This window comes from Dipodomys merriami, unplaced genomic scaffold, assembly GCF_024711535.1.
Source record: "Dipodomys merriami isolate MVZ:Mamm:240054 unplaced genomic scaffold, mDipMer1.0.p SCAF_8, whole genome shotgun sequence".
Classification (NCBI taxonomy): domain Eukaryota; kingdom Metazoa; phylum Chordata; class Mammalia; order Rodentia; family Heteromyidae; genus Dipodomys; species Dipodomys merriami.
In genome coordinates this window covers 48,595,868-48,621,310 of record NW_027206401.1, presented here as the reverse complement: position 1 = coordinate 48,621,310, position 25,443 = coordinate 48,595,868, and the positions used below count along the sequence as shown (strand labels likewise).

The 25,443-nt window shown below is 36.1% G+C and overlaps 1 protein-coding gene across 2 annotated transcripts in view; it reads right to left on the bottom strand.

Moving 5' to 3' along the window:
* Rngtt (RNA guanylyltransferase and 5'-phosphatase) overlaps positions 1-25,443 on the bottom strand; it is a 245,683-nt gene that overhangs the window by 33,865 nt on the left and 186,375 nt on the right. For both annotated transcript variants that reach the window (XM_070010861.1, XM_070010862.1), the window contains exon 14: positions 25,026-25,092. In XM_070010861.1, the coding sequence (XP_069866962.1) occupies positions 25,026-25,092 (67 nt within the window). The remainder of the gene's footprint in view (positions 1-25,025; positions 25,093-25,443) is intronic.

Here is a 25,443-nt window from a genome sequence, read left to right as displayed (position 1 = left end):
CAAAAAGGGTTGGGGCATATCTCAAGACTAGAGCACCTAACTTAGCAAGTACAAAGTCCTGAGTTTAGTTCCTAGTATCACCAAAAATAATTAATTACATAAATAGGAAATTTGCAAAGCTAGCTTATAAGAATGTGAAAAATTAGCTAGGTGCTGGTGCCGGTGGGTCACACCTGTAATCCTAGCTACTCAGGAGGCTGATATCTCAGGATCCTGGTTCAAAGCCAACCCTGGGCTGTGAGACTCTTATCTCCAATTAACCACCAGAAAACTGGAAGTAGTGCTGTGGCTCAAGTGGTAGAATACTGGCCTTAAGTTGAAGAGCTCAGGGACAGCACCCAGGCCCAGAGTTCAGGCCCCACGACCAGACCCAAAAAAAAAAAAAAAATGTGAAAGATTTATGTTTACAAATCTATTAAGTTCCCATTGGTTACACTATGTAAATTCAATCACTTTAAATATGCATATTTATAGTATGTATTATCAAGTTCTCCTAATTGAACACTGTAGGTAAATTTTATTTATCTTTTTTCCCTATTGTGAATTTGATAAACAATGAGTGGGTAACTCATTAGCATTCCTATTTTAAGAAGCAAAAACTTTTAGTATTTATTGAATGTGAAGTAATAAGATGTTTTAACTGTTTTTATGCCTAAAATATTATAAATTCTCTAAATAAATAGTAAATATTTTTTCTACATGTTCCACATTACAAATTCTTTTCTATCTCCCAAAGTTTGTAACTCTTTAGTGACTGAATCCAAAGACATCAAAGTGAATGAAATGTTGGGCAAAGAATTCAAAAGGCTAATTGCAAAACCAATCAGCAGCTTCAAAGAGAATACAAATAAACAGACCAATCAAATAAAGATAATACAGAATATGGATGAAAACTCAGGAATGAAGACAGATTCTAGGAAAGAGAAGAATATCTTGGAAATGAAAAGGTCAATAAACCAAATAAATGACTCAGTGCAAACATTATATAATCTACAGACTAGGTTAGGCACTACATTCAGATATTAATCACTACATTCAGATATTAATAAAAAATAATGATAACTCTCAAGATCTCAGAAAAATGATTATAAATATCAAAAATACAAAAGAAATTTAAAATACTGAATGTTGAGAAGTGCCAAGTTATTTTAAAAAAGGCAAACCCATCAAAATAATAGCAAACTTCATAGCAAAACCCTAAAGGCTAGGGATACTTTCAGGCCTTAAAAGAAAATCATTGCAAATCCAGATTATTATGTATAACACATCATGCTTTAAAATCAAAGAAGAAAAGAGACCTTCAAAAGCAGCAAGTAATACAACTCATGACCACTAAGCCAGCAATGCAGAAGAGACTTAACAGAAGTTCCTACACATAGAAAATGAATGAAGATACATATAATCGTTAGAGCTTGGGAAAGAATAAATCTCATTAAAAGGATAAAGAAATGAGAATTAGGAAAGAATAAAATATTAATTCTGTAACCCAGAAAGCCTCTAAAATTAATAAGAAAAAGATCAGTACATAACTGTACATGTTCTTAATTCTCCATTTAAAAGCTCCAGATTGAAGTTCCAACTACTTACTATTAGCAAGAAACACAATTCCTTACCAAAGAAATGAACAACAACAAAAAGGAACCTGAAAGCAATTAGCTATATTCACATCTGACAAAAGATATTCAAGCTACAATTAGTCAAAGAGAAAACTTCAAGAAAGAAGGGAGGCAGGGAAGTAAGGAAGGGGAAAGGTGAAGGAAATGGAAAAAGGGGGAGAAAAGGAACAAGGAAAAGGAAAGGGAGTTCACTACAAGGGACAGGGATGCACATCTACTTATAATCCCAGCCCTCAGCAGGCAGAGGTAAGAGGACCAAGAATTCGAGACCATCCTGGGATACTAACATGTTGTAGGCCAACCTGGGCTCTACAGTAAGACCTTATCTCAAACCAATGAAAATGGTTTGAAGAAAAAAATCACTAAATATTAAAAATATTAAATTCACCAAGAAGATATAAGATATGTAAAACACATATTCATCGAACTGGTGCATCTAATTATACAAAACAAACACTAGTGGACACAAAGGAGATCAGTCCAGATACAATAAAAATAAGGTAAATTCAATATCCTACTCTCACTGAAAGGTCACTCAGACACCAAAAAATTCTGCGAAATTCATCATCAAACAGCACTATAAATAAAATGAATTTTACGGACATCTACACAATATTTCCATCTAACAGCTGTCGAATATACATTTTGCTCAAAAGCCTATGGAACTTGCTCCAAAACAGGTAACACTGTAGGCCATAAAATGTTTTAATATGAAAAAATAAAAAATAATATCCTGTATCGTGTTTATAATGGAATAAAATCATAATTCACTAACAAGACAAACTACAAAAACTAAGTAAACACATAGACATGGAACAATACTCTTCTGAATGGTCATTTAAGGAAACAGAAATGAAAAAAGTCTCTAGAATCAAATGAAAATAAAAATATAACTTAACAAAGTTGTATTTGAGATATAACAATCAGAAATCTCAAATAAATCACCTAATGATTTACTCAAGGTCTTAAAAAAAACAAGAACAAGTCATGACCCAATTTTATAGACAGAAGAAAATAATAAACATTAGGGCAGAAATTAATTAAAGGAAGACAAAAGAACAACACAAAGGATCAATGAAACAAAGAATGGGTTGTTGAAAGATAAGGTTGATAAACTCTTAACTAAACTAACTAAGAAGAAAGAGAAGACTCAAATTAGTAAAAGAAGAGATGAAAAATGGGATATTATAATAGAAGTCCAGAGGATAATCAGGGATAATGAAGCTGTTAGAGACATTGAAAACTTACACTGCAGTGAAATAGAAATGTGTAAGAACTGGGTTAATGTCTAGATGTATACGACCTACTAAAACTGAATTAAAAGAATATAAATAACAACCCAGACTGCTGATGCTAATAGAACAGTTTATAGTACACAGTGGGGTCTTGCTGACTTGCAGCCCCCAAAATAACAGTTCCAGTCTAACTCTCCAAGGCCACTCCTACTCCCCGCTAAGACAGGAGCTGGCACAGAGCTCACTCCAGGACTAATCACCCCCATCTCTACAGGCCCAAATAAAAGTCTAAAGTTATGGGGGAGAGGAGGATGGTATAAATAACAAACATAAGGTTGAAGTGGTAATAAAGAATCTCCAAACAAAGAAAACCCAGAGAAGATGGGTTCATTGTTTAAATCTACCAGACTTTTAAAGAGATATCCCCAGTGCTCCTCATACTATTCCATAAACTGGAATGGGAAGAAATGCTTCCAAACTCATTCTATAAAGCTAGTATTACCATGATACCAAAACTAAATAAGGACACACAATTTTTTTATGATTTTAAAAAAAGCACATTTTTTAAAATCTTGTTTTTGGTAATTAAGTTTTGAAATATTATAAGCCAGAGAATAGTAGATATTCACAGGAATAGAGAGCTTTACATATGTGTCCTTAGAAAGCAGTTGAAGTTGATAGGAATTTTAACAATGGGGAGAGAGGTCTGATATGACTTTGCATTACCTACAGTCAGCAACAGGAAGTAGCTACAGTTGCTTTTTATTTTAAAGTGGATAAAAAACAAATTAATAGAGTAAATGTATGAAATATTCAAACGACCATAAACAGAAAAATAAATGTGAGGGTGCCAAATGCCTATAACTATGAAAGAGTGTGAGGTTTTGAGAAAGAAAAGTGACAAGGACTTACATTGCAGGGTTCTGAATCAAGATATATATTAACTGTCCTGGTTGAGAGTTAACTTTGAGGAGAGACCTCTCCTCAAAATGGTATGAATCGGGCTGGGAAGGTGGCTCAGTGGTAGAGCACTTGCCTTGCATGAGGCCCTGGGTTCGATTCCTTAGCACCACATAAGCAAAAAGAAATAAGCCGGAAGTGATGCTGTCGGTCAAGTGGTAGAGCACTAGCCTTGACCTGAAGAGCTGAGGGACAGCACCCAGGCCCAGAGTTCAGGCCACACAACTAGACCCTCCCCCCCAAAAAATGGTATGAATCTAGACATTTATGTTTCCTCCCAAAGTATAAGTTTTCATGCTTTTATTGAGTAAATAATTCCAGCCAGGAAAGGCATTTGAAAATCATCAGTAGATGTTACCCAAGATTTGACTTATCATAGATAAGAATGACTCCTCAAAGGACCTGGAAAGCTGTATACAACAGTATGAAATAGTTCATAATTAGCAGTCACTTCCCCTCACCAGTACAATGCCCTTCTTCTCATGTGGGTCCACTCCACTTTATATTTCTACACCTAGTGAGCTCTAATGACTAACACCATGTGCATGCTACTTTACTTCATTCATCCTTTTGCTAAACTATAACCACGCTGGAACATCCATGATTATTCTGAGTCCCTGCCTTTTACATCATATAATTACCCTTCTACTACGCAACCTACCTACTCATCTTGAAACTTAAAAACATCTGTTCCTTCTCCCTGCAATTCTACTCTACTCCTTTTATGCAGCTAAAATCGGCCCCGAATCATCAAACTTCCACCAAGATACACTGACATGGAAATACATTAAATGTTTTCATTTCAGCTATGCTCATAAGGCAAACTCAATTTGAGCTAGAAGGGAAAAAAAAAGAGAGAGAAGCTGTTTTCACTTCACCTAATATTAGCTGTATACCTGCTTGAAAAAACACTTGCAAATGAGATGTTAACTTTTCCTTTCTGAACTAATCTCCACTCAAATGCATAAGAGATTTCCTACCAGCTGCTTCTCAAAGAAATAAAACAGACTTCTAGAGACTGTTTAAAATTAATAACCATAGAATATAACCATATCATACTTTTAACTCAAAGCCTTCCGATATTAAGAAATCAAGATAAAAACAACATTTAACACAGAAAGAAAACAATTAAGGTAGGCCTTCATCTTGAAAAAACTCTGGCTAGGAAAAATATGATTTATCAAGTTTCAAAATGGAATGTTTTGGGTACAGAATGGAAAATACATTAAAACTGTATTAGAAAATAGTACAATTAGATTCTTTATAGTATCTCCAATGCAAGAACATTTCAAGTCTTCATATTAACAAGTAATAAATGTAAATACTCAGCAAGGACTAAGTAAGTAACAAAGGTAAGATTTTTAGCTCTGAGCTCTCTTCATACTCTTACTTTCTTTTCTTTCCTCCTCCTCCTCCTCCTCCCCCCTCCCCCCTCCCCCTCCCGCTCCCCCTCCACCTCCCCCCCCCCCTCCTCCTCCTCCTCCTCCTTCTTCTTCTTCTTCTTATTCTTCTTTTTTTGATGGTGGTGGGGCTTGAACTCTGGGGGCTTGAACTCTGGGCCTGGGTACTGTCCCTGAGCAATTCAGCTCAAGGCAAGCACTCTACCACTTGAGCCACAGTGCCACTTCTATTTTTCTGGTGGTTAATTGGAAATAAGAGTCTCATGGGCTTTCCTGCCTGGGCTGGCTTTGAACCCTGATCCTCAGATCTCAACTTCCTGAGTAGCTAGGATTACAGGCATGAGCCACATGTACCCAGTACTCCTACTTCTTTCTATGTAAACAAGGCTCAACAATTCTCTATTTTAATTTTTGAAGTAAAAGTACAATCCTTTGGTCAAGTCACACAGTTCAGTCAATGTCTTAATTACTATTATGGAAATGACAGGAATAAATTTTGATTTATGTAAATCAGAAGGCTCCAACAACTGTAACAGTATAGAATATATGACAATATATGATAATAATTCAACAGAGATAGTAACTACTTGATTCAAAATAGTGTACATTGAAATGATTTAACTGTCCTATGCATTAGTTGTGTAACCTAGGTCATACTACTCAGCCTTTGCTAGTGTTCTGATCTATAAAACTAGAGTGTTAAAAATGCATATACTTTACAGTATATGTAAAGGAGAACAGTGACTGGAACATAATGCCCAACTGTTGGCTATAATTTTTTTTCTATTTGGTAACATACTAACTCTAAAAGTTAAAATTGTAATTACTCACTTCCAGGTTATTTATTTTAGCAGTGTTAGAGACTGAACCTAGGGCCTCACAAGTACACCATTGAGCTATATCAGCCCTATTTCTGTGATTCATCCTTTTTCTCTTTCAGGGTAGAAAGTAGTCAAAAACTGACAAAAATAAAGAAAAATTAGATTTCAAAAAGGATTACCAATATGTTTGTAACGTTTCATAATAAGATGAAAAAAAAGTAATACATTACAGACATACTAAGTTTAAATGTTCTTTTACAGACAATCCTTGACTTACCATGTCTCAACAAAACATTTTTATGCTGGTGCAAATGCAATGTGTAGTGAGTAGCATTCTTGTTATTAATTTTAATCATTTCTCTAGAATGACATGATCGTTCTATGGCATGATCATACTCTTGCGATGTGGGCAGAGGCATAGTCCCAGAAAGCCACAAAAATAATGGGAATAAACAACTGACATACTATCATGTCCTGTGTTGCCAGCATTTTTTGGATACTGTGTTTTTGGTACCTCATGTCTACAAAATGCCAATCTATGTTCATACAAGGAATTCAACAGTTTATTATTAAATAATCTTTATGTCAGAATGACATTCATTGAATTAGGTATAGTTAATGCATTTTGAAGATGGCTCATTATATGCAAATCAATTAATATAATTCATCATATCAACAAGAGCAAAGATAAAAATCACATGGTTATCTCAATAGATGCAGAAAAAGCATTTGACAAGATCCAACACCCCTTTATGATGAAGGCTCTGGAAAAACTAGGAATCCATGGAACTTTCCTCAAGATAATAAAGGCTGTTTATGACAAAGCTACAGTCAGCATTATACTTACTGACAAAAAAACCCAAAAACTCAGGAAGGAGACAAGGATGTCTACTACCTCCACTTCTCTTCAATCTAGTATTAGAATGCCTAGCTACAGCAATAAGACAAGATGCAAACATAAAGGGGAGCCAAATAGAGAAAGATGAAGTAAAACTCTCCCTCTTTGCAGATGACATGATCTTGTATTTAAAGAATCCCATGGACTCCACTCTCAAATTACTCAAGCTGATTCAAAACTCTGGCAAAGTAGCAGGGTATAAAATTAACCCTCAAAAAACAATGGCTTTTCTGTATGCCAACAATGAGAACAGAACGGCTGAAATCAGGAAAGCAACTCCTTTTGTAATAGCACCACAAAAAATAAAATACCTAGGAGTGAACTTAACTAAAGAAGTGAAGGATGATCTCTATAATAAAAACTTTAAAAATCTGAAAAAAGAAATTAAAGCAGAACTTAGGAAGTGGAAAAACCTCCCATGCTCCTGGATTGAGAAGATCAACATGGTGAAAATGGCAATACTTATCAAGTCTACCTACAAATTCAATGTGATACCTATCAATATTCCAACCTCATTCTTCAAGGAAATAGAAGAAGCAACTCAAAAATTCATATGGAGCAATAAAACACCATAAAAAGCAAAAGCAATCCTTAACAGAAAGAACAGTGCTGAAGGAATTTCAATACCAAATTTCAAACTCTACTACAAAGCCATATTAATCAAAACAGCTTGGTACTAGCACAAGGACAGACCTCAGGACCAATGGAATAGAACTGAAAACCCAGAAATGAACCCACAGACTTATATCCACTTAATCTTCAACAAGGGAGCTAAAAAAAAAAAAAAAATGGAAGAAAGATAGCCTCTTCAGTAAATGGTGCTGGCAAAAATTGTTTAATCACCTGTAGAAAACTAAAGCTAGATCCTTATATATCATCCTGCACCAGAATCAACTCCAAATGGATCAAAGACTTCAAAATAAAAGCAGACAATCTGAAAAGATTACAGGAAGGAATAGGAGAAACTCTATGGCTCCTTGGCACAGGCCAAAATTTTCTTAATAGAGACCCAGGAACACAACAAATTAACGAAAGGTTGGACAAATGGGATTGCATGAAACTACAGAGCTTCTGCATGGCAAAGGACATAGCTAGCAAGATCAATAGAAAGCCCATGGGTTGGGAGAAGATCTTCACTAGCCATACATCGGACAAGAGTCTCATATCTAAAATATACTTGGAACTCAAAAAATTAAATCCCCCGACAACAAATCCTCAAAGAAACAACTGCCCAATAAATAAGTGGGCTAAAGACTTAAAGAGAGACTTCTCTGAAGAGGAAATAAGAATGTCCAATAGACACATGAAGAAATGCTCAACTTCTCTAGCCATAAAAGAAATCCAAATCAAAACAACATTGAGATTCCACCTCACCCCAATTAGAATGGCTAATAATAACAGATGCTGGAGGGGATGTGGCCAAAAGGGAACATATATATATATATATATATATATATATGTATGTACACACACACACACACACAAATAAATGTCATATATATATATAACATTTTAGGTCATTTATTTATATATATATATATATATATACACACACACATACACACACACACTTAGGTAGATATATTATCTCAATGCTAAAGTATTTTCAATGTTATAATTCTTTCTCTATATTTAATAGTTCATTGTATTTTACAAGACTCTGAATTCCCTAGGGAATATGTCACTTCAGGCCTGCGTGCTATCCAAAGCACCTAGGCAGGAGAGAGCTATTATACCATACATTAACAGCTCTGGACTACAATTACCATATGGCTTGCTAATAAACAATCATAATTTTTAACACCCTACCTACTGCTGCTTTCACTTGACAAAAGGGCAGCAGTGACCCTAAAGTACTTACTCTGCAAGGAATATTTGTGGAAGAAGGCAGACACTAAGCTTCCATGATTTTTTTTTATACTAAAGCTTTCTTTTCTTTCTGAATCTGTTTTCAATAAAGGAATAACTACTGTACCTCTTATTCCTACAATAGGAGATAGTGAAAATCTCACACACTTTAATAATTTCTTTCTAATATTCTCAATTACGGTGATGTTATCTTTATTTCTGTCTCTACTATCACAATATATGGAATTTCTTGGAAAACAAGAGTATATGGAAGGTTCCCTTCTGTTTTTTTTTTACAATTAGGAATTCTGAAACAGAAAGTAACTTTATTTAGCTCCACAAAACACTGTAATACATTTCCCTGATTATCTTCCTATACTCTTTCACTCTCCTTGGAACTCTGATCTTTCGCCTTTGTCTTCTTCTAAAGCCATTCTTGGCAGAGGTAGGTCACTTCCTCACTATCATCAGTGTCACCACGTTCATATGGCATTCTCTTGTCAGAAGCATATGGAATATTGCAATGTCTGCTTCAAATTGTGAATGACCATTTTCAATCAATAAAATTAACTTCAATAGTGAAATTAGTTTAGGGGGTTAAGAGCAACACTAAAAACCAAACCAGAGCTAGTTATGGGCACATATACTTTCCAGCTACTTTACCTGGAAAGTAGTGGCAAAAAGACTAGGAATTGAGGCCAGCTCCCGAGAAGCTTACTGGCAAAGTTCTTGAGATGTTATCTCAAGAATGAAATTGAACAAAAGAGCTGAGGGTGTAGCTTAAGTGGTAAAATGCATGTTAGGATATGCAAAGTCCTAGGTTCAATTCCCAGGAGTGGAGGAAGTATGAGGTGTATAAACTGTAATCCCAGCACTTACGAGGCTGAGAAGGAGGATCAAGAGTTCAAAACCAGTTTGGCTATGTTAGAAGTTACAGACTTGTCCAGGTCTCATACAAAGATCCTGCTTCAAAAGGCCGTAAGTAAGCAAATATATAAAATAAACAAAAACCATAATTTTTCAAAAGTGAGATGGAAGAGAACAATATGGCATGGTAACTATTTTGAAACTTGGGTTATGTTGTGTGTGTATAAAAGTAAGGTATGTATGTGTATTGGATCCTGAAATAATTTCCTGTAGTCCTCTGGGTAGACCCAAAAGTGTGGAAGCCACTAAACTGCAACATTCAGTTGTAGGGAGTAAATCTTTACTAAAATTATTTCTCCAGATATTTTAAAAGATTTAAAATATATATGTTAGTTTCTTTTAACCAAATCATTTTTGTCTTCCTAGTTTAGTCTTCATAAAGAACCAAAAAATGTTTTACTTTTAAGTTTAATTTACCCTAAAAACCAAAACTGAGTTTTTAATCATCTTGATTTCTTTTTCCCTTTTGATGCCAGTCCTGTGGCTTGAAGATAGAGACAATGTCCCTGAGTTTTTTTCACTCAAGGTTAGGACTCTAAACTTTCATCCACAGGTCCACTTCTACCTTTTGGGTAGGCAATTGGAGATAAAAAGTTTCATGGGAATGGTCCGGGAAGATGGCGGAGGAGAAGCTGGAATCTGAACAAGCGCTCACATAGAAAGCAGTTTTAGAGTACCAGTGAACAGTCCTAAGCCAGAGAATCACACCAAGTGTGCCATCACAGGACAGAGAGTTAGACAAGAGAGGGAAAGCCAAGAAAAGAAGACACATCTGAGCGCTTGCCAGCAGCCTCGGCGGCAGCGGCGGGAGGGTCACGGCAGAGACCGCAGCCGGGGCCATACCTGACCGCTCACACAGAGAGTCCGGGACGAAGGAGCCAAACGCAGCGGGCGAGCGGATTCTACTCAACACCAGCAAGAACCGACAAGGAGCGGACATCTTCATCCTGCAGTTTGCAGACCAGAGACGCCCCAGGATCCAAGACTCGGCGTGTGTAGAAGCCCAACGTCCTCACTCCTTTTCAGGGAGCAGAGGAGGGAAGGCCACCCCTCCCCCCCCAGCACCGGTGATCTCCATCTTGGATACCGACAAAGCTCGGAGGAACTCCCAGCTCCAACTCAGGCCTTGGAATAAAACGAGTCATTTAGCAGGTCACAAGAACTTAACGGCGAAGTGACCTGCCAGACTCAGCTCCATCCAGGGAAAAGTCACCCAGCTCAGGCACCAGCCATTGGAGTGGCTTTCCTCACTGGGTAACCAGAGCCAGAGGCTGCCCCTCCCTCTAGCAGTCTCAACAATCAATTGAAAAACAGAAACCCTGAGAATGGCTCCAGACTGGGCTCTGTGAGTTTTTTTCACAAAATAGCCCCAGGGAAAAGCTACTGTTTGTTGAAAGGCCTCAACTCTACCCAGAACCTAGCCTCACCACTGCATCCCCCTCTTTTGTGATTCTCAAAGCATATCAGCAACCAATTAAACTAATCTGGGAGGGGGATCTCAAAATCTTGGGTAAAGCAGAGCATTTTTCTGCCTATTCGAACAAACTGACTTAAGAAACCAATCAAGCCACAGGACCTCAAGCTGACCAGAGACTCCAACAAGAGGCTGGTTACAGACAAAAGGGAGATACAGGATTCTTCCCACCCCTCCCCCCCAAAAAAAAAAAAAAATCAAAGAACTTTTTTTTTCTCCTTCTTCTTTTCTTTTTTTTTTTTTTTTTGGTACCTTATATATATATAAATTTTTTTTTCCTTTTCTAAAAATTTTATTAACCTTTAATTTTTGCCTTTTTTGAAAAAATAATTGTTTTCCAGTAACTTTTTTTTCCTCTTATAATTTTTATTTTAGGAATACGTGAATGTGCGTTTTCCTTTCTTTTCTTGTCTTCTTTCTCTTTTTTTTCTTTCTTAACTATCTTTTTGTTTTTCGTCTAGCTCTACTGAACTTCTGATCTTTTTCCCCCTTTCTTATCCTTCTCACCTTTTCCTCTCTTTTGATCTTCTTTATGTGACTTAACTCTTGTCCTGCACATCCTCAGATAAACCTGTAGTTAACTAGTAGACCCTATCCCCCATTGTATACACACTTAATCCACAAATTTATTACTCAATTCAAAACCTCTGAGACTTAAATTCCTTAACAGCAGTACTACCTCTTTATACCTATATAATATTTTAAGCATTTTTTTAAGTTTTTCACTTCCCCTCTATGTCCCTTCCCTTCTCTTAATATACTCACATTCCTCTCTAAATAGATGGTCTTTTGATCTCCATAATAATATTAATTTTTATGTTTCTATTTTTTTCTGGTCTCTTTTCATTTCCCTTTCCCTTTCTTCTTTATCTCTCTCTCTCTACTTGCATCCTACCCAACCTATTTCCTGCATTGGGATTAGGACATAGTTAACTCTCCCTGTGCCTCCCCACACCAATCTATTCCTATTTTTTACCCACACCTCTCCCTAACCCTAATAATTTCTGGTTTTCCAAATTCTTCTCTGCCGTTCGAAGCCCATTAACATATAGTTGTTTGATGTTGAATAGATGTATCTGTTGAACTAGATTGTATCTGTAGACTACTGACTGTACAAATGCAAACTTTGATTGATGGTTGCCTTAAGATAGTGCTCTAGCACAAAACTGGTGCTATTTTCATCTCAAATGGGCAGAGTAAGCTGGAAAAACACAAGAAAAATGGCAAATCCGGATATCTCAATTCCCAATCTTGATAATCAGGGGTCAGAACAGATAATGAATAATCCAGAGGAGAGTTCACAAATAGCTCTACAAACACTGCTGGCAAACATGACAAATGAGAAGTTTGACAACTTACAAAGGACTCTGTATGAGCGTGATAGGGAGAGAGAGGAGGCATCCCAAAAGCTTATACAGGAATATCATAAGCGTGAGGAAGCTACTCAAAAACTGATACAGGATTTGCATGAACAACTTGAGAATACTCAAAGAGAAAGGGAGGAATTGCGTGAGCAGGCTGAGAACACTCAAAGAGAACTGCAGGAATCCCACGAATGGGAGGAAAGAGAACTACAGGAATCCCACTAACGGGAGGAAGCTAATCAAAGAGCAATACAGGAATTGAGAGAACAGGTAGAGAATACACCAAGATCACTAAAGGCATTCATGGAATCCATTAACAAAGAGCTGAAGGAAGTCAGGGAGACCACAAAGGGAAGGCTGAATGGAACCCAACAGAAGGAATGGGAGTCCAAAGAAACCATAACCAATCAACTAACTGATTTGAGAACAAACACTGAACACCAAATTAAGGAAGTAAAGAATTCATACAAGACCTAAAACAGAGCTTCAACAAAGAACTTGAAGCCATCAAAGCTGACCAATTAGAAGGAAAAGAGATAAAAAACAAAGTAGAGAGTCTTGACAGCAGGTTAGACCATGCAGAAGATCGAATCTCAGGGATTGAAGACAGCCTAGATATTATAGAGAAAGAACATACAACCATCCAAGACAAGTCCAAGAAATATGAGAGATCTATCCAACACCTGGAAGACACCATCAGAAGGCCTAATCTAAGGATAATGGGTGTAGAGAAGCACCTAGAAACATAAGTTAATGGTCTAGGAAATTTGTTTAACAGGAACTTAGCAGAGAACTTCCCAAACATACAAAAAGATAGGCCTATTCAGATACAAGAAGCTTTTAGAACCCCAAACAGACCAGACCAGAATAGGACATCCCACCTTCACATTATAATCCATACAGGATCAACTCAGACCAAGGAAAAGATCCTTAAAGCTGTCAGGGAGAAAAGGGTAATCACCTACAAAGGGAAACCAATTAGAATCACCTCAGATTTCTCAGCAGAGACAATCAAAGCAAGAAGAGCCTGGAATGATGTATGCCATGCCCTAAAAACAAACAACTATCAACCAAGAATACTGTACCCAGCTAAACTCTCCTTCATAACTGAAGGCCAAATAAAAACCTTCCATAGCAAAGAAAAATTGAAACAATACATCTCCACCAAACCAGCCCTACAAAAGATTCTTAAAGATGTCCTACACATAGAAAACCAACAAGACCACAATAAAGGCCAAGAAACAGCACCCAAACGGAGAATCCAAGAACCATCGGAAGAACCCAATTTTCGCAGCCCCCAAGAAGGTGGATAACATGGCAGGAACTCCCAAATACCTCTCAGTCCTATCTCTTAACGTTAACGGACTGAACTCTCCAATTAAGCGACATAGACTGTCTAGGTGGATTAAAAAACAAGACCCTTCTATCTGCTGCCTGCAGGAGTCACATCTTACCCATAAAAACAAACACATTTTCAATGTTAAAGGCTGGAACAAAATCTACCAAGCAAACGGCCCCCATAAACAGGCGGGAGTTGCAATCCTAATATCAGATAAAATAGACTTCAAATTAAAATTCATGAGAAGAGATAAAGAAGGTCACTACATACTAATTAAGGGGTCTCTCCTCCAGGAGGATATTACAATTCTAAATATCTATTCGCCAAACAATGGAGCACCCAAATTTATCAAAGAAACAATACTTTCCCTCAAATCCCATATAAATCCAAAGATATTAATTGTTGGGGATTTTAACACACCACTCTCCCCAGTAGATAGATCAACTCGGCAAAAACTCAACAGAGAAACCACAGATCTAAACAGCTGCATAGATCAACTAGACTTAACAGACATCTACCGAACATTTCACCCAGCAGCATCAGAATACACGTTTTTCTCAGCGGCACATGGAACGTTTTCTAAAATAGACCACATTTTAGGCCACAAAGCAAACTTGTCTAAATTCAGAAACATTGAAGTTATACCCTGCATTCTCTCTGACCACAAGGGAATAAAATTAGAACTCAACACCAAAAGCCACCAAAGAAAGTTCGGTATCACATGGAGGCTGAACAACACACTGCTGAATCATGAGTGGGTCATGGAAGAGATTAGAAAGGAAATTCAAATGTTCATGCTATTCAACAAAAATGAACACACAAATTACCAGCTCCTCTGGGACACAGCAAAGGCAGTACTCAGAGGCAAGTTTATAGCTCTGAGCTCCTACATCAACAAATTGGAGAGATCTGAAACTAGCAATTTAATGACACATCTAAACCTCCTTGAAAAAGAGCAGCAAGATAAACCCCAATCCAGTAGACGGAAAGAAATAATCAAAATTAAATCAGAATTAAATGAATTAGAATCCAAAAAAACTATAGAAAGAATCAACAAAACAAAGAGTTGGTTCTTTGAAAAACTTAACAAAATTGACAGACCCTTAGCAAACCTTATCAGAAAAAGGAGAGAACACACCCAAATTAATAAACTCAGAGATGAGAATGGAAACATCACCACGGAAACAACCAAGATTCAGAACATTATTAGGGGATACTTCTCAAAACTTTATGCTAATAAGTTTGAGAACTTGACAGAAATGGACCTTTTCCTAGCAAATATTGACATGCCAAAACTAAACCAAGATGAGTTAAACCAGCTTAACAGGCCCATATCAAGCATTGAAATAGAAACAACAATAAGAGACCTCCCAGCTAAGAAAAGTCCAGGACCAGATGGTTTTACAGCGGAATTTTACAAGGCCTTCAAAGCAGAGCTCACACCAATACTCCTCCAACTCTTCAATGAAATTGAAAGAGAAAGCTCACTACCGAACACATTCTATGAAGCCATCATAACCCTCATCCCAAAACCAGGCAGGGACTCATCAAAGAAAGAGAACTATAGACCCATTTCTTTGATGAACATTGATGCAAAACTTCTCAACAAAATTTTGGCCAATCGACTTCAACAATTCATCCAAAAAATCATACACCATGATCAAACAGGATTCATTTCAGGGATGCAAAGCTGGTTCAATATACGCAAATCAATTAATATTATTCATCACATCAACAGGAGCAAGAATAAGAACCACATGGTTATCTCAATAGATGCAGAAAAAGCATTTGACAAGATCCAACACCCCTTTATGATGAAGGTTCTGGAAAAATTAGGAATCCATGGAACATTCCTCAATACAATAAAGGCTGTATATGACAAACCTACAGCCAGCATTATACTCAATGGTGAAAAACTAAAGCCATTTCCTCTTAACTCAGGAACAAGACAAGGATGCCCACTCTCTTCACTTCTCTTCAATCTAGTATTAGAATGCCTAGCTACAGCAATAAGACAAGATGCAGACATAAAGGGGATCCAAATAGGGAAAGAAGAAATAAAACTCTCCCTCTTTGCAGATGACATGATCTTGTATTTAAAGAATCCCATAGACTCCACTCCCAAATTACTCAAGCTGATTCAAAACTTTGGCAAAGTAGCAGGTTATAAAATTAACCCCCAAAAATCAATGGCTTTTCTGTATGCCAACAATGAGAAAAGTGTGGCTGAAATTAGGAAAGCAACTCCATTTGTAATAGCCCCACAAAAAATAAAATACCTAGGAATTAACTTAACTAAAGAAGTAAAGGACCTCTATGATGAAAACTTTAAAATCTTAAAAAAGGAAATCAACACAGAACTAAAAAAATGGCAAAGCCTCCCATGCTCGTGGATTGGAAAGATTAACATCGTGAAAATGGCAATACTTCCCAAGGCTATCTACAAATTCAACGCAATACCTATCAAAATTCCAACCTCATTCTTCAAGGAAATAGAAGAGGCAATCCAAAAATTCATATGGAACAATAAAAGACCCCGAATAGCAAAAACGCTCCTCAATGGAAAGAACACTGCTGGAGGAATATCAATACCAAATTTCAAACTCTACTATAAAGCCATAGTAATCAAAACAGCTTGGTATTGGCATAAGAACAGACCTCAGGACCAATGGAAAAGAATTGAAAACCCAGAAATGAACCTACAGACCTATAGCCATCTAATCTTCGATAAGGGAGCTAAAACAATAGAATAGAAGAAAGACAGCCTCTTCAGTAAATGGTGTTGGCAAAATTGGTTAACTACATGTAGAAAACTAAAGCTAGATCCTTATATGTCACCCTGCACCAGAATCAACTCCAAATGGATCAAAGACCTTGAAGTCAAAGCAGACACTCTGAAAACATTACAGGATGGAATAGGAGAAATCCTAGGTCTCCTTGGCTCAGGCTGAAATTTTTTGAATAGAGACCCGGAAACACAACAAATCAAAGAAAGGTTGGACAAATGGGATTGCATAAAGTTGCAGAGCTTCTGCAGGGCAAATGACATAGCTAGCAAGATCAATAGAAAGCCCACGGATTGGGAGAAGATCTTTACTAGCCATACAACGGACACGGGTCTCATATCTAAAATATACTTGGAACTCAAAAAATTAAACCCCCCAACAACAATTCCTCAAAGAAACAACTGCCCAATAAATAAGTGGGCAAAAGACTTAAAGAGAAACTTCTCTGAAGAAGAAAGAAGGATGGCCAATAACACATGAAGAAATGTTCAACATCCCTAGCCATAAAAGAAATGCAAATCAAAACAACATTGAGATATCACCTCACCCCAGTTAGAACGGCAAAAATCAAGAACTCTAACAACAACAGATGCTGGAGGGGATGTGGACAGAAAGGAACCTTACTTCATTGTTGGTGGGAATGTAAACTTGTTCAACCACTTTGGAAAGCAGTATGGAGGTTCCTCAAAAGACTTCACATAGAACTCCTCTATGACCCAGCAATCCCACTTTTGGGCATTTACCCAAATGTTTACAAACAAGACCACACTAAAGCTACCAGCACAACAATGTTTATTGCAGCATTATTTACCATAGCTAAGATATGGAACCAACCCAGATGCCCCTCAGTAGATGAATGGATCAAGAAAATGTGGTATATATACACAATGGAATTCTATGCCTCCATCAGAAAGAATGACATTGCCCCATTTGTTAGGAAATGGAAAAACTTGGAAAAAATTATATTAAGTGAAGTAAGCCAGGCCCAAAGAAACATAGGCCCCATGGTTTCCCTTATTTGCAATATCTAGTATATGTATGAGTCAAACGGAAAAGTTCAGATAATGTGATGTCACGAAAATGAACCCTTAGATATGTATTTTAATGTTTTTTTCTTTCATGCATGTGTTTCTAACACATTTATAAGATTATCTCTTTGTTGCTTTGTATGTCCCTCCCCCACAGTATAACCCCTGCTTTCACTATATTTTATGTCAGTATAACATGTGGAGGAGATGGGGAAAAACCAGTTGTTTAAGGATACAGGAGGACCCGTTGCAACAATGAGAAGTACAAGTTGTCATGTCCAAAACGAGCTTTACAATGTCGGTGTGGGGGAAGGGGGGGGAAGGAGAAGGATTGGGATTGGGGGGGAGGGGGAAGGCTGGGAAGGGATGTGAAGGGTAAACCAAAGGAGGAGGGTGCAATGCTTGGTAAGAAATGTACGCATTATCCTGCCCATGTAATTGTAACCCCTCTGTACAGTATGTTCACAAATAAAATTAAATTAAATTAAAAAAAAAAGTTTCATGGGCTTTCCTGCCTGGCCTGGTTTTGAACCCTGATTCTCAGATCTTAGTCTCCTGAGTAGCTAGACATGAGCCACTGGGACCTGGCTCAAACATATTTTTTAAGCAAAAATAATGTGAACCTGTAATGTCTTAAAGGATAACTATTTGATGGGACAGTTTGAGGGTTTTCAAAGAGGACTTCAAGTATGAAAAACATTGTTTGCAACTGCTGCAAATGTGCGTAATTTTATCTATTTCCTTGTCTATTAAGTGATTTTTAAAAATTCAAGCTCAGAAAGCTTGAACTATGTGATTGTGGTTTAGGGCACCCAGTTAGTTGGCATGAACAGGACCATTGCTTTGACTTGGAAGAACCTAGCTGCCCAGACTACAAAATAACTGCCTCAGAAAAAATAATCCTGACTATTGGCCACAGCCCTTATTTTTGTGTACTGTTGCTGCATGGAATTCATGTTTAAGATGCAGAAGACTTTTTTTTTTAGTCTTTCTGTGGTGTTACAGTGGAAATTGAGTCTGACTCAGTCTCACAGCTTTTCAAACTACTTGTTCTGTCAGAACTGGAAGAGGCATGGTAGCCTTGGGTCTTTCTATAACAACCCTTCAGTTGATCAAAAGTGATGGTGAGAGGTTTCAATTCTTTTTGGTTTTATGAATTCTGGCTACTAACTTACAGAATTAGAAATCTGGGATTAAACATTAAGATTTGTATTAAGCTGGGTGCTAGTTGCTCACACCTGTAATCTTAGCTACTCAGGAGGCTGAGATCTGAGGATCTCAGTTCAAAGCTAGCCTGGGCAGGAAAGTCCATGAGACTCTTATCTCCAATTAACCATCAGAAAACTGGAAATGGCACTGTGGCTCAAGTGGTAGGAGTGGCTCATTTGAGTTGCAGAGCTCAGGGACAGTGCCCAAGCCCAGAGTTCAAGCCCCACGACAGAAAAAAATATATATTTTTTTACTGACTATGAGATGCTCTAGAGAATTACTGAAGCTTGTATGTTGTCTAAAAAATAAAGTATAAATAATAGCATATATACACAAAAATGAAGATAAAGGTATCTTTGCAAAGATATGCAAAAAATGCTCAGTCCAACTCCCATAGAAGGTATTTCTGACAGCTTGAAAGCTTATAAACAGGAATAAAACAAAATATTATTTTAACAAAGACTTCCTCTTTTTAATTTCAAAGACTGTTTATAAATAAGCATAAAATTAACCCTAACATATAACATAACACTCTAAGTTGTATATAGGTGTTCATCTAGAAACTTAACCTGAATAAATTCCAAAGAATTTAGTCTTGGATGAGGATGAAGTCTGCTTTACTTATAGCACAAAACAATAGTTGAAAATACGTGAGACAATTCCTTTGTTATGACACATTAAAACTCATAAAGTGATCAGTATTTTATTTAGTTTATTATATTTTAAGGTAAAAGAAGCAATCATTCATGTTTAAAGTCAAAGTCTTCAGATAAAAAAAATTCTCCTGAAGACTTTTAATGTTTATATATTCATTACTTTTTTGATTAGCAGTAAAACTTGCAAAAATATATTTACTGTTTACAATTCTAAATTTTGGATCTTTAAATGAACTTAAATTGGAAACACAAATTGTGTGTGTGTGAGGGAAGAGAAGAGAGGAGAATTTTCTAGTAAAAGAAAAGGAGTCAATAAACTCAGAATAGGACCACAGGTTTGGGTAATGGTTTTATACATAACCATCCTATATACATAGGACCTTTCTGATATATGGAAAGGTGTTTCAAGAGAAATTGGAATAACTTCCCTAAGAATAAACTTGTATCTAGCATGAAGATGCACCAATATAACTCCCATGTTTATACACTTATCTTTATTTAGGGCTTGGTTAGAAAAGTAAAATATGAATAGGAATAATAAAATATGTGTATGTGTATGTGTTAAGTTGGAAAGATGGTTGTATTGTCCCATGTGCTAATAGTATAGATATTTACTAAGATACTATAAGGAAATTTCTGAACTTATTGAACATTTCTTTGCTCAAGCATCCCTTTTTCTCTCTGGTCTTTATAAACTTGAGCTCCTTTTCAGAAATACAATTGTAAAAATATTTCTTTAGCAAATACAGCCTGTAATACCCATCTATCCATACTAAGGAACTTACTAAGTCCTGAGATAGTAATAAACAAGGATTTTCCTGAAGATTCCAGTAAGCAATTACATATCCAGATTTATTTTTAAAAATCAACAACCAATATGCTCTTAAGCAAAGCAAAAAGAAAAATCTCTATTTTAAAGGTTATAACTCATATCTTTATGATATGCAGTACATTATTACATTTAGTTCAATGGAAGAAAAATTAATATAACAAATACTGATATTTCATGCTTGCTAGAAGTCAGGCTCAATGAGAAGTAAGAAATGAAACTTGAATTTCCAATCTAATCACAAGCATTTAAGCTATCGTATTTAGCTTTAATTTTTAGGGGTTCTTTTTGCCAGTACTAGGGCTTTAATTCAGAGCATAGCCACTGTCCCTGAGCTGCCTTTGCTCAAGGCTAGAGCTCTACCACTTGAGCCATAGCACTTTGGACTTTTTCTGGGTAGTTTATTGGAAATAAGAGTCTCACAAACATTCCTGCCAAGGCTGGATTTGAACTGTAATCCTCAGATCTCAGCCTCCTAAATAGTTAAGATTACACGCATGAGCCGCCAATGCCCAGCTTCAAACTATAATTTAAAAAAATGTTTTCCAATGAAACCTTAAGTATTACAATTAGGTAGGTTTAAAGATATAGCAATTAGGAAAGATCTTCAACAATTAATAAAGGTAAGGAATCTTTCATAGTGAGTGAGAGAAACCATTACTATAGTAATGATGAAAGAAAGAAGGCAACCTAAAATGATAGGCTTCTCTATTCAACAGAGCTAATTAATCAGCAGAAAAGACTGACCTTGGTCACTGCACTTATTAGAAATGTCCCAGATAAAAATGTTATGTTAATGAATCAGGAGAATGAGAGAATTAACTTTATACACATATTGAATTACGCTTTTGAGATAACATGTAACTCATACCCATACACACACACAAAAAAATCTATCCCTAAATATACAGTTATTTTTAGTAATTTTCAGTTCTAATAAGGACAAACAGAATTTTCCGAATGATTGGACTGAAAAAGAATTGGGTTGTCAGAAATGTTCCTGCCTGGTACCTCTAAGGATTTCTAAATCTACTTCTGAATTCAGTGAATAGGATAGTGACCAAAGTTTATAAAGAGAATCCTGCCAATAATACTTGTGCACTAGAGACATTAAAGATTGAGGAGAAAATTTTGCCTGAAGGCTTGTCATTATTTAAGGAATCAGAAAATTTCTTTAGAATCCAGAATTTAAGATACTAATTACAGAATTAGTATCTTAGCACTGTCCCAGTGCTTCTTTTGCTCAAGGCTCAAGCTCCACTTCCAGCTTTTTGGTAGTTTATTGTAGATAAGAGTCTCACAGACTTTCCTGCCCAGGCTTGCTTTGAACTGCAAACTTTTTATCTCAGCCTCCTGAATAGCTAGAATTATAGGCATGAGCCACTGATGCCCAGCTAATTATAGAATTTTTTGAGAGTATTTACCTAGGTTAAATTATTGGAAGTACTTAAAGAGATGATACTATACTAAGAGAAAATTTCTCATTCATATTGCGACTAAACATCCTTAGTATTAAATGCCTCAAATGTCCTGTTCAGATTAGGTCTACTCTAGAAGTCCTCATTTTTCAAAACATATGTAATATGTGCAGTAGTTTAAATTTACAATTCATGTAAGCAAGAAACAAATGTGAAGCAACAACCACCACAAACCCCTACAAGAAACTACATGGACCTCACAATACATTAAGAAGTTATTTTTGAAGTTATAAAAGGTTATTTAAACAAAAGAATGATCTCAAATCTTCCTTTTTTATTAACTGCCTTAAATGTTAGTATTTTTTCATTTCTTATAATAAAGCCTAGTTAAAATTACCTCATCAATTCCTAACTTAAAAAAAAACTGAGTATCCCTTCAGAGACAAGGAATAAGGCAACGATATCTATTCTCACCATTTCCTAGCAACGCTGTACTATAGGTGTTAGCCAGTGCAATTAAGAAAAACAATGAGACGTAGCCTGCAAGTGTATACAAATGTATTAGTTGAAATATGGTAGATTAAAGGGTGATCTCAAATAGTGTAATTCTTAGAAAGCCCAAATTAGAGGTCAGCAAAATCAAACAGCAGGAAGAGGGTACTTGAAAGGGGTGGGGTGGGATCAAAGGGAAAGAGGTTAGACAAATGAAGAAAAGGAGAGGGGGAAATGCAGACAAAAATCCAATGGGTATCATACAAAGTTAAGAAAAGTGAGGGTAGGGGAGGCATGAGTAAGAATACTGAAAGAAGTGACATTGATCAAAAAATATTGTATTCATAAGCTGTATTCATAGATTCATAAACTGCTTTGTTAGCAACTCTTTTGTAAAAGTACTTAAAGATAATTTTAAAAAGAAACAAAGAACTGTTTTTAGTCTCCACCTGGAGACCCAGAAACAATTCTGGTAAAACTGTAGGTACCGCTAATCTCTGCCCAGTCAAAAAAACAAATTATGCCATTTAGTATATTTAGTAGCTTTCTCTTTGTTTCTAGAGTGGATGAAAGCCCATGGTCCCACTGCATTATAATTGGAATCTGTTTGGGGCAAGGTGCTTTTAAAGGCTAGACAGTCCACACGTCCTTCCAGCCCCATCACTCACTCCTACTTTGGGTCCACTGTGCATGTTTGTTACAGAGGAGGTTTTAGGCTACATTATTTGTTTAACCTCCCTAAGAACTTTCAAGGCATCTGCCTTGAAAGCTATGGTCTAGCAGACTTATACTATATGCAGATAATAATTAACTGGGGATAAAAGAATAGCAAGGGGTGGCACAGTTGTAAACTGAATGCTTCTCCAATAGCAACCCCACACTACCTCCCTGCCCTGCATCTTGTGTAGGGGGCAGGAACTGAATTGTACATTATGTCACCACTGCTAAAGCCCCTAGAGGTAACTTGCTGGCTCAAGACACTTCATGTTGGTCTTTCACTCTGTGCAATACAGAGTATGTTGGTGGTTTTGTTTTGACATGTTCAAGTTTTGTTGCTGTTTAGTTTTGCCCTTCTAGATTTTATGCCAAGATAATATTTCACGTCAATGGTATTTGGGTATGTTCTTCAAAGATTTTTATTTAACCTGGATTTCTCATCAAGCTATATTTTTGGGGGATATATATCATTTTTATTAGACTTTTTATTCTACATATTATTCATGGAGCATGTAATGTAATGGAGCATAATAAAATCCAGATTTTAAGTCCTAAGAGAGTAGCATTGATTCCTAAGTTATCATTGTGTCCATATGCTTTATATCTGCATTCCTAAGACTATTAATTCTGTGAAATAAATACTGACCGTAACCTAGGGGAAAAAAAGAAACAAAGAACTGTTTTTTAGTAAATCATATTATTACATAGAAAGTTCAATAAAATTTATTTTAAAAGCCACAACTAATAATTGAACAAAAATGTTTCAGAATTTAAAGTCAACACAAAAAATTATTTTTGTATGAACAACCAGAAATTGAAATAAAAGGTACTTTACAGAGTGGCACAAAAATATGAAATGGATACACAGATCTTTTAAGTGTGCAAGATCAACATGTTAAAAACAAATACTGCTGAGATGTTATAATAAGTTGAGAGAGATACAGTTTCATGAAATGAAAACCTCAATACTGTTAGAATTCCAATTTCCCTCAAATTGATGTATAGATTCAATGTAGTTTGGAAGGAAGCTACACTAACCAAAACAGAAAAAAAGAACAAAGTAGGAAAATTTATACTACTTGATTTCATGAATTTTTATAAAACTACAGTAATCAGTAGTATTGTGCAAGTTTACACAGGCCACTGACAGAGATTACATATTTATCTAAAAGAAATAGCGGATATTCTTGTTATCCATGAGAAAGCAAGGCATGTATCCATATAAAGATTTACACACAAATGTTCATAGCAGCTTTAGCTGTTATAGTCCCAAACTAGAAACAACCCACATCTTATCTACAGCTGAAAGAGCAAATACATTATGTTATAGCCATATGATGGGATATTACTCAGCAATAAAAAAGAATAAACTCATGATAAGTGCAAGAACGCAGATGTAGCTCAAAAAATTATATTGAGTTAAAAGGGGGATAGAGAGAAAAGAGGAATGGGGAAACTGCATGATTCCATTTATGTAAATACTAATGAGGCAAAATCATAGTTAATAGCACAAATCAGTTTAGGGCACTAGAAGGAAAACATAAGAGGCAAGAAGGGTAATTTCAAGGAGCACAAATAACTTTTATACAGTGATACATACGTTTCTTTTCTTCATTACTGTGATTTGCATTAGTGTATACATGCCAAAATTTATCAAATTGTACATTTCATGTATAGCTTTCTATATGTAAGCTATACTCCCAATAAAGTTTTAATGGCAAAAATGATGACCTGAAAGATAAATCTACGTAAGTCTAAATGTACTGAAAAAATTAATCACTACTTTGCTTTGGTCAAAGTCAACTTTGTATAGGCAAGAATATGAAAACAGTTTTTTTTCTGGAGTTGAAAAGTCAAATGAACTCTTCAACAGAAATATGAAAAAGTCAATGAAATTATTATTTCAAAGTCACTGTATTTGTGATATGCTGATAGTTATTAGCAAGTTTCTGGTAATTTCTGGACCAATGAGTGCTTAGTAGAAATACATTAAAATGAACAATCATACCTTGATTTGAGCAAATGGTCTTTCATAACCTCCAACATAGAGAAGGCCAACATTCTGAGGAAGTAACCTATACAGGAGGGAAAAAAGGGTATTTTTATAAAATACTATACTTTTACTATAAAGCTATAATTTAAAATTCTATAATAGATACTGTAAAAATTTGAATGCCTATGTAATTATTCTCTTCTCCCTACCCCCAGTATTGAGAATCCTGGCCTTATGCATGCAATGCCAAGTACTCAATGTTTTTTTAAATCTCCATCCCTTTAAAATTTTTTCATTTTGAGATAAAGTCTCACTATGTAGCCCAGGCTGACCTTGAAATTGTTCTTCTCCTGCCTTAACCTCTTAAGTACATGGGATTACAGTCATACACCTCCTCACTTGGCTCTATGTAATTATTACTGTCTTTTGAATT